The sequence below is a fragment of the Hyperoodon ampullatus genome (genome assembly GCF_949752795.1).
Source record: "Hyperoodon ampullatus genome assembly, chromosome: 13".
In the NCBI taxonomy this organism is placed as follows: Eukaryota; Metazoa; Chordata; class Mammalia; order Artiodactyla; family Ziphiidae; genus Hyperoodon; species Hyperoodon ampullatus.
The window spans coordinates 23,110,125-23,125,958 of NC_136926.1; the positions used below are offsets into that span (position 1 = coordinate 23,110,125).

At 44.9% G+C, this 15,834-nt stretch overlaps 1 protein-coding gene across 2 annotated transcripts in view; it reads left to right on the forward strand.

Annotated features, from left to right (window-relative positions):
- Positions 1-371: 371 nt before the first annotated feature.
- Positions 372-15,834, forward strand: part of KREMEN1 (kringle containing transmembrane protein 1) — a gene marked incomplete at both ends in the record, with an annotated part of 61,437 nt that continues 45,974 nt past the window's right edge. For both annotated transcript variants that reach the window (XM_079718224.1, XM_079718225.1), the window contains one exon: positions 372-468. In XM_079718224.1, the coding sequence (XP_079574350.1) occupies positions 372-468 (97 nt within the window). The remainder of the gene's footprint in view (positions 469-15,834) is intronic.

Here is a 15,834-nt window from a genome sequence, read left to right on the forward strand (position 1 = left end):
GAGGCTGTGCCCCAGGCCCCGCTCCTCACCTGCGGGCCCCGCCCCTCGAACCAACCAAAAAAGTGGTCCGCGGGTGGGCGGGCCCAGGTGCAGGGGATGTGGGCGGGGCCTGGAGCGTGAGTGGCAGGCGCGGGCGGGGCGAGGCGGGCGTGCGCACTCGGCTCCGCCCCTCGGGCCTCGCGGCGGAGCCTGGCGGGCCGCTGGCGGCAGGGGCGGTGGCGGCGCTGGGGAGGGCGGGCCGGGGCGGGGCCGCCGGGCGGCCGGGGCGGGGCCACGCTCGAGCCTAGCGTCCCGCTCCCATGGCCGCCCCCGGCTCCCTGCGTTGCCCCTTCTCCCCCGGGCCGCGCCCCGGGGCCCCGCACTGACGGCCCATGGCGCCGCCCGCCGCCCGCCTCGCCCTGCTCTCCGCCGCTGCGCTCACGCTGGCCGCCCGGCCCGCGCCCAGCCCCGGCCTCGGCCCCGGACCCGGTGAGTGAGCTACCCCCCCACCCCCCGCTCCGCCCGTCCTGCGCGGAGCCCGCCCGGGGGGCCCAACTCCCTCTCCCCTGCCTTCTGGGACTCCTTCTCCAGCCCCTCAGCGACGCCCCTCAGACGGGGCAGCCCCTCTCCTCAGGACTTGGGACTCCCCCCAGACCCCCAGACCCCTTCAGCCGCCCTCGGCCGGCGCTCTGTCTGCCTCAGTACCTCCCAGACCCTTTGGTCAGGCTGCTCAGCGACGTCCCCCCGGCCGGGATGTCTCCTCTGTCTCAGGACCCGGCACCCCCAGCTCAAGTCCCTCAGCGACTCCCCCCGGGCCGGGACGCTCCCCCACCCCGCCTCAAGACGCTGCCCCCCCTCCCCAAGCCCCTCAGCGACACCTCGGGCCAAGATCCCCTCCGCAAGCCCCACAACGACGCCCCCAGTCCCCCCTCCCACCCACGCCCGCGAACCCTGTGTCTACCCGCTCACGAGCGGGTGCGGAGGCGACGGGAGCGGGCGCCCGGCCCCTCTGCCCGGTCCCGGCTGCACCCGCTTGCCCAACACTAATTTCTGAGTACAAGTCGAGAAGAGTAAGGTTGACCTGCCCGCCCTGCTAGAGGTAGACCTGGGTCCGGAGAAGACCGGCTCTACCCAGCCAGAACGTTCCCTCCCTAGCCATCCCCCGCCCCACCGGGGCCGCTTTGAACTTCCCCGTGACTCGGTGCAGGTCCAGCGTGGAGAGGGGAAGAAAGTAAGGGGTGATGGGAAACTTCTCCCCTGTAGAGCTTAGGGTGCTTATCCTGGGAGGGCAGTGCCGAGCACTCGTCTCCCCAGTAGGCCCACACTTTAAATAGGGTAACGCGCTCCCCAGGCCAAGGTCAAGGCCAGGTCTTCCCCAAGTGGGGCCCTAGACCAGGATGGAAGCTGGGACTTTGCTTAGCTCGCCCGCACACCTTTCCTTGCAACAGAACTCTCCAAGTTGAAGAGCAGGCAAGGGGGCGTTGTCTGGCCCAGGTACATTTGTCCGCAAGTTGTTCAGGTGTTGAGACTTCGGCATTAATGGAAGGGACGGGAAAAATGCATTTCAGGTTTGCTGAAGTAAGAAAACCGGCCTCTGGGTTCTCCACCCAAAGTCGCAGGCTGTGATGTTGGAGAGACAGGATTTTGCTGATGAAAGAAAACTCCAAGTTGCTTTGTTTACTTAACAGCTTGGATTTGTGATAAAGATAAGGATTTAGTGTTGTCACTTACTATGTGACTTTGGGTTGTGCCTTCAGCTCTCTGAGCCTCAGTTTCCTCATCTGTAAAGAAGGGATGATGATAACTCCCTTGCAGGGTGTTGTGAAGATTAAATGATGTACTGCAGGTTACACACCCACATATAGCAGGCAGTCACTAAACATATTTAATACTTCTTTTTATAGTGCTTTACAGTTCACCAAGTGCTGGACACCTCCTTTGCCGTGGGAATGCTATGAGCTTCCAGTCTGATTAATCCCTGTTAAAGGCAAAGCTTGGCTTTAGAATGGTAGAAGGGGGCTCTCCAAGTGCTATAAACCTTAGGCTCAGGAAGTGGTTTCTGAGTGAACAGTGGCCTTCTAGGGGACAACTACAAAAACTTGTGCAGAAGTTTGATCACTTCTACTGTTTGCTGTATGTGGGGAATGAAGGAGGGACTTTCTGAGAGCCAGGATATGTCAACATAACTGTAACCTAGTAACCCCTTAGCTCCACTTTGCCATATGTGTGGTCAGGATTTAATGTCCTCTATGGAGAGAGAGGTATGGGTGGAAATAAACTGTTTCCTCTCCTGGAAAGGGCAGAGTAATAGCTCTGAAAAGTGTTCAGTGAGCCAGCTGTGTGCTTATGCTTGTGGAAGGTGGCACCCTCTCCTCAGGCACCTTTGCTTTGCTCGGAAGGGTCAAATGCAACAGCTCTTACGTAGTTTGAACTTCAAACCTTGGTGTGTGCTTTTATTGGAGTCTGGGGTAGGGACAAATAAATAACCATTGTGAAATGATTTATGATAAGTGGCCTATGTTCCCAATTGAGTGAGCCTCACCAGCTTTTTTCCCTCCCATCCTTAGTACATCAGTGCCTTTGTGACTTCTCCTCTTTAGTTCCAGAGGCAGTTTTAGGGAGATACCACATGGTCTTCAGCATCACATCCTGTCTAGAGCCTACCCACTAGTTTTTAAAAATCCTTTCCAATAAAAAACACGTTTTACTCTGAGGATATGACAAACTTGACATTTCATATTTTTGATACTGTAATTTTCTCTAAAATTTTGTGGATGGAAAAAATTATTTCAATACTTATATTCTGCATAATTTTGTAATATTTAAATTACTGGTGGTTTGCATTTTTGAATGCTGACTTTATAAAAAGTTAGCTCATTCCCTATCAGTGCTACTTCTAATTACAGTGTGTAGCCAACCCCAGATGACCTCCCTTCTCTTCATTCTTTGAGATTCTCTCCGTTCCTTCACAACTGATAAGGAGGAAGGTAGAGGTTAGTGGTGGAATCTAGACTCCCTTTTCAAGGAGGAAGGCAGCCAGGGCCGTGGGCTGATGGGCTCTCTGAAGTGAACTCCCATCTGGAATTTACTGACCTGCAGGGGACAACCGAGAGGTAGGAAGAGCAGAGAAGGCTGAGTGGACTTCAGCTCTGAGTTTTCCGCCTAAGGCATATACCTGCTTGGGTGTTTCACCACATTTAGGGGCTTTCAGGTGTGCGTCAACAGAGTGTATCAACTCTGGTTATGTTTGCTGTGAACTGCCTTTTATGCTCATCCTCCTCCAGCTTCTCATGTAGAATTTGTCCCATTAGACAGCAGTGTGTCTTGCCATAAAACCTATGAGTTCAGTTAACAGTGAGAGCTTCATGCTGTACAGGGCCTTATCCCTCCTGGGGACTCCATTAATGTTGTATGGAATTACCTGTATACAACCCAGGGGCTGAGAGGAGTGAAGGGGACTAACGTGCATACCAGTTACTTTTATGTATTTTAAGAAACAGGAAACTGTCAAAACTGACCTGGCATCAAAGAACTCTGATCTTTTTGTGAAAATTTTTGGCCCCTCGACAAAGCTGTTTAAGTGTTTGAGATATGCAGTGAGACCTTTTATAAATCTTAGAGCAAAATGAAGTTCAATTTAGGCTCACTGCTAATAAACAGCAAGTTGGTACACTTAATATAGATATTATTGATATACTTACTTATGATTTAGCATATTTGGATCAAAAGCAATAAATGATGAAGGTAAAATATATTGCTTTAAATTGCTTCACAATATACAGATTAGGAATTTTGGGTGATGGGCAATATACCATCTTTAGTTTAGAATTTTTGAGCCTATAATGCCATCTTAGGCTCTAGGTCAGGTAGGTGTCAGCAAACATTTTTTGTAAAGGGCTAGACAGTAAATAATTTGGGCTTTGTGGGCCATGTACTGTCTGTTGCAGTACAACAGCTGCAGAATCTCAAAGAATGAAGAGAAGGGAGGTCATGTTTGTAGAGCAAAGCAGCCATAGACAGACTGTGAATGGATAGGTGTGGCTCTCTTCCAAGAAAACTTACATGGACACCGATATTTGAATTTCATGTGATTTTTTTTAAAGTTTTTTAAAATTTTTATTTATTTTTGGCTGTGTTGGGTCTTCACTGTTGTACATGCGGGCGTTCTCTAGTTGCAGTGACTGGGGGCAACTCTTTGTTGTGGTGCACAGGCTTCTCATTGGGGTGGCTTCTCTAATTGTGGAGCACGGGCTGTAGGCGTGCGGGCTTCAGTAGTTGTGGCATGTGGGCTCAGTAGTTGTGGCTTGCAGGCTCTAGAGTGCAGACTCAGTAGTTGTGGCACATGGGCTTAGTTGCTCCGCGGCATGTGGGATCTTCCCGGACCAGGGCTCGAACCCGTGTCCCCTGCATTGGCAGGTGGATTCTTAACCACCAGGGAAGTCGAATGTGATTTTTATATGTCAACAAAATACTGTTCTTTTGGTTGTTTTCAACCATTTAAAAGTTTAAAAAGCATTTTTAGCTCATGGGCCATACAAAAACAGGCAGTGGGCCAGAGTTGGCCTGCAGGCTGGACTTGACCAAGTCCTGCTCTAGGTCCATATGTGTTGATTTTTTGCAGTGTTCACTGGTCTGGAAAAGTGACAGGGAGGCTTGCTGAATGAACCTTTTACCTTTTACTATAAACTAACTTTAAGACGCATGGGAGAAATGGTTAAAAAGGTAAATTTTGTGTTATGTATATTTTACCACAATTATCACAGGGAGATCGGCTTGGTGCTTTGTGACCGCCTGGAGGGGTGGGATAGGGAGGGTGGGAGGGAGGGAGACGCAAGAGGGAAGGGATGTGGGAACAGATGTATATGTATAACTGATTCACTTTGTTATAAAGCAGAAACTAATAAAAACAAACAAACAAAAAAAAAAACATATCGAGGGAGGGAAATTTCATACACATACATTTGGATCTTTAATAAGACTTTAAAAAATACTTTAAAAAGTAACTCAGGGGCTTCCCTGGTGGCGCAGTGGTTGAGAGTCCGCCTGCCGGTGCAGGGGACACGGGTTCGTGCCCTGGTCTGGGAAGATCCCACATGCCGCGGAGTGGCTGGGCCCGTGAGCCATGGCCGCTGAGCCTGCGCGTCTGGAGCCTGTGCTCCACAATGGGAGAGGCCACAACAGTGAGAGGCCCGCGTACCGCAAAAAAAAAAAAAAAAAGGTAATTCAGTATGGTTCAGTGTGCACTACATAAAGAAAATAGAGCCTTCTTCGGAACCAGCCCATTGTTTGTTCAGCTATGCAGATGTTGCTTGGATCAAACTGTTGAGAGATTTGTTTCTCAGCGGAAAGCCCAGGCAGCAGGTGGCACCAGCCCTGAGACATTTAAAAAAAAGAAAAAAAAAGAAAAAAAAAGAAAATAAACTTCTATCACTTTCCTAAACAGTTGAATGGTTCTATTGTCATTTTTAAAGTGGCCTTTAAAAAACAACAGTGTGCTTAGCATGGATGATTATTTTGTTTTAATTAAAACATTTTCGAAAAAACAAAATGAAACACTCAAACATACCAAATTGATTGTGTTTGTACTGTGGAACAGTTAATGCAAAACACTTGGGAGAGGCCGTAAGTTTGGATCTGTAGTTTTTTCTTAGTTTTTCCCTCCTGAATAAGGATAACAGAGGAGGAAGTGAGTGTGTTCCTTAGCAAACTACCTGTGCAGGTTTTGAGGTGAGGTCTCCTCAAGCCCCCTTTTGTCACCTGGCAGGTTAGTTTCTGGCTGGCTCACAGTGAATGAGTGAGAACGGTGACTGACATTCTTCCACATTCATTTTGACCTTGAGTATCCAGGTGGAACCCGGAAGCATTAGTCTAGGAGAGGAGCCTGAGGTCACTCTGTTTTTTCCCCCTCTCTGTTGTCTTCAGTGTCATTCTCTCAAGACGGCAGTGCTTCTTCCCCAGACGTCACCTCTGGGACATTATCCTGCATTCGGATGAAACAGGGAAAGGATAGAGGCCGTTGTAGAAACATTAGAAGGGTGTCCATACTTCTCAAAAATAGCCACTCCACAGAAACCTGCCTTCTCGTCCTCTAAGGAAATTCCTTCCATCCCCCTTTTAATCCTCTTTCTAGGTAAACACCTCCCTCTTCTGGACTTGCAACAGTTCGAAGAGGAATGAGGTTGGGGCTAGGAAGTACTTTACAGACAAAAGATTTGAGGCCACCTCACACGCAAGGCTGCCTCTCCCTCCTGCAGTTATGAGAGGGTACTTAATAACAGTACCCTCTCGGGGCTGCCCCTCTGCTGGGCCCAGCTTCTAGTTTTCTTGCCACTGATTTAATTCCTGGCAAGTAGCCAAAGCATTAAACTTTTATTGTTCAATTTACCGCGAGGGCGGGGCCCTGCTTCTAGTGGGCTGAGGAGGCTTCCAAACCCCAGTGTCATACCACATTAGCAACTTCAGACTTTGAGGGCTGGATTTCTTTCAGTTTGGTTAGATTCTTGGTTAGAACCAGAGCAGTATATTCACACTCAAAGTTTGAAAGCTCGGAAACGATAAAAACAGCATAGGCAACTTTTAAAGATGATACAAAACAGTTGTGGCATTGACTTATAGGACTAACTCTAAACAGAGTTAGAGTTTATATCTTTTAAACAGAAATGTTAAATGGCTGTCCATGTTCCTTGGTGTCCTAAAGTTGGATGAAAACATGGCGACCAAGTAGTTCTAGAACAGTAGGGATTGTTAACCAATGTCATCACAGTATGTAAATTACTTGCTGCTGTTCAATCTATAAAAATTCATCTTCAAAGAAAATTATTGGGCTGGTAAAAATATTTTTAATAATGACCACAGAAGCCATATTTCTTTTTCTTTGATGTTCTTCCAAAGACTTCTTCTGGTTTTAATCAGATTGTTCCCACATAAAATACAGTGGAAATCTACAATAATAAAATCCCTATTCCTATGTCTATGGGGAAATAAACAGGATGGGGACTGTCCTTTTAAGGGGCTTTCCCCTTCCTTTTCCCCAGACTCAAAGCCTCTATTACTGGTGGGTGTTTTGGCATCAGTTAAGGGCCTTCAATCCTTCCCTCCCTCCATGTTTTGCTCTTTCATTAAAGTGTTTCTGTTGTCTAATTATATCCTTTCAATCAAATTAGAGACTGCAGCATCTGGTGAGGGCCGTAACTGCTGCCATCTGCACCTCGTATATACAGGCCTTTTCAGCTGAGAATCACTCAACTTCCAAATGGCAGGAAGAGATTTGGAAAAAGTTTAGTTGGAAGGGAGGTTAACTTAAAAGGAACATCTTCAAAGGCTGGGTTCGATGCCCTGCTTGCTGTGATGTGTGCACTGCCATGCAGAGCTTCATCGGCTTGGCTCACCAAAGATTCTTCTCTAGTGCTTCTGGCAGATGAAGGGTTTCTGATTGTCTTAGCTGAAATGACTAGCCCTCTCATCCCGAGGCAGCCCCGGGGCGAGCTGAAAATTTCTCCCTTGAGAAGAATCTTTTGTTGTATGACCACCAGTTGGTTAATGGATATGACACTTTCTGTTTATTTGACCATTTCTTCTAATTCAGTGGTTTCAACTAGAGGAGATTTTTTGCCCCCAAGGGACACTTGGCAATATCTGGAGACATTTTTGCTTGTCACAACTCACTGTGTGGTGGGGAGGGGTGTGCTACTGGCATCTAGCAGGTAGAGAGGCCAGGGATGCTGCTTACGATCCTGGAATGCACAGGACAGCGGCCCCCTTCCCCCCCCCAGAATTATCCAACCTGAAACGTCAGTAGTGCTGAGGTTGAGAAACCGTGTCCTAATTATATTATTCTTTTATCCTTCCCTTCACTGTGGCCTCGGAGTAGGCAACTCTGATCAACATCTTTTTTCACTCTTAAGAAAATAGATTCTTCATTGTCCATATCTAAACTCCTTAAGCATTTCCGTGAACAGTGTTTCAGAAATCTTAATGGAGTAAGGTCTGTGGGTCACCGTATGTTTCCACTTTCTCTAGAGTAAGAGTGCCAGATTAAATACAGGACACTCAATTAAATTTGAATTTCAGATAAACAGTAATTTTTTGTGTTTGTCTCATGCAATATTTGGGAATACTTTAAAAATCATTCGTTGTTTATCTGAAATTCAAATTTAACTGGGCATTCTGTACTGCCATTTGCTAAATCTGACAACCCTACTCTAGATCCATGAAACATTACATGAAACTTTAAACCTTTGACTAGCAAATCAGTCTGTTGGCCACCATCTGCCCTTATTGTTCTGGGTGACTAGAGGTGACAGCAATGCCTGTTCTTGTTTGTAAGTCAGTGCTACACTGAGACTTTCCTTCTGCCTCAAGCTGTCTCCATGGCCAGAACTTCTGAAACTTGTCACTTGAGTCATATTTTTATCTTGGGACCAGCTAACAAATGCTTATCAAATGCCTACTGTATGCCCAGCATCTCCGACTAGGACTAGTCCCTGTACCAGTTCTTAGAAGACGACAACTTTGTTGCTTCGGGTTTTACTTTAAAGATGTGCTCTAGAGATACGCTGTCTACCTGGCAGTCAGCTAGCTCCCCATTCAAGGACTGTTGTATTATTTGCCCATCCCACATCAACCAAGGGAAGCTGAATAGCCCAGAGCCTGGCTTCCATGGAGCGTTGGCTGCCCTCCAGGGCTCCATTATTGGGGAACTTTCTTGCCATCTGAAATTAAAAATAGGGTACAGGCAATACTGATGAAAGTTGTCCAAAAGCTGGATTACATCAGTTTATTTTATCTCCTTTTTAGTCTGACAGAGCTTCAGACAGCGTGAAATAATGTTGCTCAAGTGATGGTGAGGCAAGGTGTAGATTTGAGCCAGGTGTATCCCATTGAAAGCAAACTCAATATCAACATGAGTATTCATTACAAAGAGGGTTGCTTATTCCCTATTACAAATAGCTCTACTGTGGATTCCATTTAAATAGCAGACTCCCCTGGTTTAAATAGCATTTGATTTTCGAATACTTGATTTATATAAGCTTTCCTGGAACTTCTCCCAGGTCATTGCTAGGCAGGGCATGATAGCTAGCCTGGAGGCACAAATTGGTGAGGAAATCAGGGCACTCTGAACATGTCTGTCATGGGTTTTCCCCCCTAGCCCTCCATACACCTGATTCCCTCATTCAACAAAAGTTTGCCAGGCACGTTCTGTGTGGTCTGTAGTTGCTGAGAATACAAAGATGAGTGAAGAAACTTACGGTCTAGTGGAAGCAGGGCCAGGTGCTTCTTGAGCAATTATAGGTCAAGCTGATCAAGTCTTAGAAGAGCTGGGGCAGCAGGTGCTGTGGGACTTGTTTTAGAGCCTCTGGGTTCCATAGGAGTATAGTGCTATCTCCTCTAGACCCTGAGCTTTCAAATAGTTCTCCATCTTTTGTCTTTTTTGTTTCCTTTAAAGTTGATTTATAATGTACTAAGTTATTGTCCATCAGAGAACTGGACTTTGAGCTTTAAAACATCTTATTGTACTTCCTGTTTCCTTATGTGAAAACTCTAGTGTGAAATTTTATTTCAAGATTGAAGAGGATATTTATAAATAAACATCTAAAGTAGATCCATTTATGCTCAAACATTACACTGAGAGAGGTGCCATCACCACACCATGATAGAATATGTTCTGTTGGTATTGGCAGTAAAGTCCATGGTTAATTAATGAAATGTTTTTCGTAGAGTTCTGCTGAGCTAGTGACTTCTAACTTAGTGAGTCCATGCTTTCACTGAGGCTTGGCCTAATCTCTCTGTATATGTTACAGAGCTAGATGTTGATAGGTTAATGGTCATTCTTTCTTAAGAACTATCTCCTGGTCTTCAATTTGATGAGTGTACTTGTATATAATATCCTAAATGATGAATGTAAGGTCCTCAAGCACTACTGCATGTTCATGGTGACTCTTCCTGGCAAAAACACATGTCCTTCACAGTGACAGCCACGGCATGCTTTCCAGTGGGTCCTGCCTGGGTAAGAGTGGAGCATATTCAAGATGAGAGCCAGATGGGAGGAGTGGTACCCAAGCAGCACTGCATTCTGGGCCTGTTCTGCCTCAAGAGTTATCTATTTTTCCAATTTTTATATAACAAATAATAAGGACCCCTCTCTGAAGTGTTTTCGTGGGTCTTCTGAATTTAAACCTGTTGTCTATTGCTTACGATATGTTCAGTTTTTCTTAAAATAGTCTTTTAATTAGGTATCTGTTAATAGAGATGAATAAACTGGAGATTCAAATAGAAGACTTCAGGTCTCCTTCCAAAAGTATGAATTCTTTAGTTAAAATAACTTTGAGAGGTATGGCCTTTTCTTCTGACATTGTTCCCATGAATGAAAAGGAAGATCTAAAAGATATTTTAATGGAAAAGCTACTGATAAATAATTGCAGTGATTATTTTTGTGGTAATTCTACTTTGGGCAAAAGTACAAAAGTACTTTGTCCTCTGGTCATTTGAATACATAGTCCAAGAACATGGTAGGTGAATGTCTGTCTTGATTTTAGATGACTGAATTTATGGCTGATTGAGTTTGTTTATTGTTCTTGAAAAGAAACTAAGGTAGATTAATTGTAAAACAGCATGTTAGTAAGTATTTTCAAGATGTCCTTTCAAAAAATTTTGCTTTGGGAGATTTAGAACATATTCAAAAATAAAAGTGTAAGGAAGTCATGTGTATCCATCTCCCAGCTTCCACAATCGTAAACCAAGGCCAAAGTATTTCATCTCTACCTCTTTCATCCCCCCAAGTAGATTATTTCATAACAAATCTCAGATATCATATCATCTTATCTGTAAATATTTCACTATGTATCCCTAAAGGATAAGAACTCTTTTCAAAAACATAGCAACAGAGACTTCCCTGGTGGTCCACTGGGTAAGACTCCATGCTCCCAACGCGGGGCGGGGGGGTGGGGGGGCCTGGGTTTGATCCCTGCTCGGGGAACTAGATCCAGCATGCATGCTGCAAGTAAGAGTCCGTGTGCCACAACTAAGAAGTCCACACACCGCAGCTAAAAAAAAAAAAAAAAAGGATCCCACATGCTGCAACGAAGATCCCACGTGCCACAACTAAGATCCGGTGCAACCTAAATAAATGAATAAATATTAAAAACAAACAAACATAGTAGCAGTACCACTACCATTATCACAACTGAAATTTTAACAGTAATTTCTTAATATCATCAAATATCCAGTCAGTAATCAGTTTTCAGGTATCCCTGGTTGTCTCATCGGTGTTTTTACCATTCAAACCAGGACCTAAGCCAGGTACAGTTAGGTGATGTGACTTTTGAGTCTCTATTAACCTAGAGGTTTCTCCTCTTTTTCTTTTTTTTTCCTGAAATTTATTTGTTGAAGATGTAGTTTCTTCTAAACAAAAAGAGTGCTTAAATGCCTCTTCAGAAGGAGGGCCCACATGGAAGGTGAGTTATTTTTTTCCATAGAATTCTCACTTCCATTAGAGAAATGGGTAGAATTAGAGAATTTTAAGCCTAGGAGAGATTTTAGCCATCAATCCTTTCCTGTCACACTCCCTCAGACTTTTGAGCCTCAGTTCTATTTTGTTAGAATCTTGAAATTAGAGTTTAGAGTGAAGGGATATTGAGACCACCTATCTCAAATCCCCTTGTTTCACCAGTGAAGAAATGGAGCCCCAAATCCAGGTGATTTCTTCAAACCCCGCAGTGTCAGCTACTTGTCTGGTGTCATTTCCCCTTTCTTCCAGTGATTCTCAGTATGTACCATGTGTTTAGAAGGCCCCTCCCTCCTACCCTCTCTCTAAGTAGTCTAGGTGATCTAGACCTGATCGCCTGCCTCCATGTAATCATGGGAATCTCTTCCCTTGGGGAGCCATTGGCGTTAAAGACACAGTGTCTTTTCACAGGCTCAGCTGTGTTAGGATGGGAAGGTCTGGGAACCCCTGCCTTCCCAAGGCCATGTGCCTCTTTACCATGGGGTTCCACATAACTGAAATAAGCATTCCTGAAGTGCTTTTGAGTGTCTGAGGGCAAAAGGTGATTTTGCCAGGGACCATAGGCTTTGAAGACCTACCCATGAGTTCCCACTGGACACCAGTCTGTACTGGAAACCCAACAGAGCAGCAGATGTGTTGTGCGAACATCTGACGACACTCTTGTGTTGCCCTCTAAATATTAAAAGGAGCTTTTTCCACCTAAGGCTTGTATTTCTATAATCTACCCACCTACCAAATTTTATAGATGTCTTTAAAAGAACAGATGTTCCCACTGGAAAATGTTTCTGCCTTCTTATTTTAAGATGCCATAATTCAATTTAATGCTTATTGATTCATGTTAATTTCAAACTAGGCTAAAACCAGCCAGATTCTTCCAACATAGGATCAGTAGAGATGCTGAGTGGTCCTACATGGAACAGAAAGTCAGCTTTGATGGATTAAAAAGTGACTCTCACAAACATCGTATAATAGAGATCTAACTAGTAATTAGCTACCAGAAAACCAGGAAAATTCAAGACTCAATATGAGAAGAACCTCAATAATGTGGTTTCAGGCAAACAGTGTAGTTAGGAATGACCTAGTTATAGAGCTTCATTGAGAACTTATTCTTCAACTTTATTAAATGTTATCAAGGAATAGAATGTCTTTTGCTTTCCTACCACCATCTCATATATGTCAAGTTTTAATTATTTTAAAACACATCGTTATAGTTTTAAACATGAACTTTAAAAACACAGTGCACGTGCAACCTGTCAGGAGTTAAATTGCCTGGTTCTCTTAACTTGGCATTTTCCTCACTTATAATAAGTACAGATATTGAATTATGTGATTTCAGTAGCATATATAAACAAAGATTTGTTTCATCCCACAGTTCAAATTTTGATTAAGAAAAACATGTACCTTTTTTTCCTTACTTTTTATCCAGTGAATGCTGGGATTCGACATAGGGTTCAAACCATATATATTTTTCCTATCCTGATGGTAGCCTGATAACTGCCCATTTAATCACTAGGTAGACAGACTTTGGGAATTGTATTGTGGAAAATGTATCTGGGAATATTTCTAGGTCCTCTACAGGTCATGCCTCTAGATCAACTGAAATCTTCAAATAATGTTACATACAGCATGCGAGTATGAGAGCCTATGGAATTTGAGGAATAAATATCAAAGTTTTGAATATATATGCCATCAAGTCAATCAGTCTTTATACCAACCCTTCTAAATTCCAAACATAATAAACAATAATAGTTTTATGAGCAAAAACTCAAGCTTGCTTTTATTAGCAATGGGGAGTATTGAACTTTCACCCAGACATGGTCTTTGTCCTCAGATCTTCCTACCATGGGGATGACCTCCAGGCCTTCATGCAGCAGCAGGTCCTGCAGAAAACAGTTGGTCTGCACAAAACCATTTGCTCAGAGATTCTCACCCAAGATTTGTATGCCCTAATGTGATTCCATATATCTCAAGAGAATTTCAATGAAATTAGCATCTCCAGCTTTTTTTAAAATAAATTTATTTTATTTATTTATTTTTGGCTGCATTGGGTCTTCATTGCTGGGCGCAGGCTTTCTTTAGTTGCGGTGAGCGGGGGCTACTCTTTGTTGCTGTGCTTCTCATTGCGGTGGCTTCTCTTGTTGCGGAGAATGGGCTCTAGACGCGTGGGCTCAGTAGTTGCGGCTCATGGGTTCTAGAGCACAGACTCAGTAGTTGTGGCGCACGGGCTTATTTACTCTGTGGCATGCAGATTCTTAACCACTGCACCACCAGGGAAGCCTGCATCTCCAGTTTTTAAAAATAAATGCCATATGCCATATTTTGGAGGGTTTTGGTGCTGGAGAAAAAGATAAGGAATTGCCAACTTAGAAAAGAAGAATTAATCCCGAGTGCTTTGATGTCAGCCTTGGAAGTTTTTATTAAGGAGTTTTCTTCTGTATTTACTAAGTTTTTGTCAGGCTTGTGTCTAACTTAATGGCTGTTTTCATTCAATCCCCAAAGCAAAAGATTTGCAGTTTTCTGATGGAGAGGAAGGTCCAGCAGAGATGAATGGAATGGGTTCCAACTGGAGAAGACAGGGAGGAAATAAAAGTGCTTTCACAGCTTCTTATTCCTCTCTTCTCAAAACACCTTCTCCCTTACCTTCTGAGACCCACATGCTTCCTTAGCTTTTCTCCCACCTCCCAGGCTGCACATCACTGCTGGGCCCTTCTCTTTCCAGGCCTGAAACATTGCAGGGCCCCAGGGCTCAGCCCCAGATGTCTTCTCTCTCCACACAAGTGCTGTTACCTCCACACTCTGGATCTAGCCTTGGCTTCTTTCCTCAACTCTAGGCTCATCTAGCTGTCTGCTTACTCTGTATCTCCATCGAATTTTCCTATCCAAAACCAAAGCCTTGATTCCACCCCAAGATATTCTGTGCCTCTTGGGTCCTCCCCATCGTAGTAAATGGCAGCACCGCTCATCCAGCTGCTCGGTGTTGTACCTAACTCCTCTTTCTCTGGGACCCCAGCAAATACTTTTGGTTCTACCTTCAAAATACATCCGGAATCCGGCCACTTCTTCCTATCCTTCAGCTACCAGCCTGGCCCAAGCCATCCTTCTTTCCAGCTCATCCTTCTGCAGTAGGCACCTAACTGGTCTCCCTGCTGAGTGCTTAGCTGTCTCTACACAGCTCTTCCTCCACCCAGCAGCTACAGTTCTACTAAAAGATAAGTCAGATCGTGTCATTTCTCTGCTCAAAGCCCTCCAATGACGTCCTGTCACTCTTAGATCAAAAGCCAAAATCTAATTTATACGACCGTCAAGACTTTACATGTCCTGGCCTTGCCTGCCTCCTCCTCCTCTTCATTTCCCACCACCCTCCCCTGCACTCACCCTACCTGGTCGGATCAGAGGAGCTGCCTCACAGTTCCCCAAGCCTTCCCCAGCACATTGCTGCTTGCCGGGGGGCGGTTTGCACTGGCTGTGCCCTCTGCCTGGAATGCCCTTTCCGCGTCCTTTCCATTGTTCGCTTCCTCCCCTTGTCCACATCTCCCCTCATCTCCTCTCCAGGCCGTTCCTGACCCACCTCTTCTAAAAGAGAACCCCCACCCTTCCATCTCCGTCCCCTAACTCCATTTTCCCTTGTAGCACTTCTCACTGGCTAGTGTTAATTTTGATTGGTGTATTATGAGCGTGAAGCCCTGTGAGCATGTGAGCTCTAAGAACACAGAGTGTTCACCACTGCTGTCCCAGTGCTGTGAACAGTGCCAGACACATAGTAAGTGTTGAGTAAATATTTGTTGAATTAATGAATAATATCGTAGACATTAGATTTATCACCTTTGCTTGTTCTCTTTCACTGAATGCATAAATATTACAACCAGCCATGTGATATTTTATTTTTTAATGGTTTAAGCCACTCCTTGCTTGTCTAGCCAAAGCTTAGGCCAGTTTCATAGTGGTAGGAAACAAGGGAGGCAGGGTCCTCATTACCTAGTGCACACCCCAGTATTCTGATGAAATCAAGACGCACACATAACTTTAATCCAGAACGTTCAAGTTTGGTTCCCCCCCGCCCCAAATTGACATGCACTGGACAAGTCTGTTAAAAAAAATAATTGTCAAATCTGGTAACACTGCCTCCATTTCCCTAGCATAGCTAAGAACAAGACTGGGTCTAGGCGGAATAGACTAAAGCAAACAGGCCTGCTCTTACCCATTCCCTCTCTCAGATGCCACCTCATTCCATTCCTGAGGGCTGACACTTGTGTGGATGGCTACCACATTCTTTTGTGTTACAAATCAAGTCATCTGAGTCTCGGGGAACACCGACCCCACTGCCCTGCAGGTTGCTGTCTATTGCTAAGGCT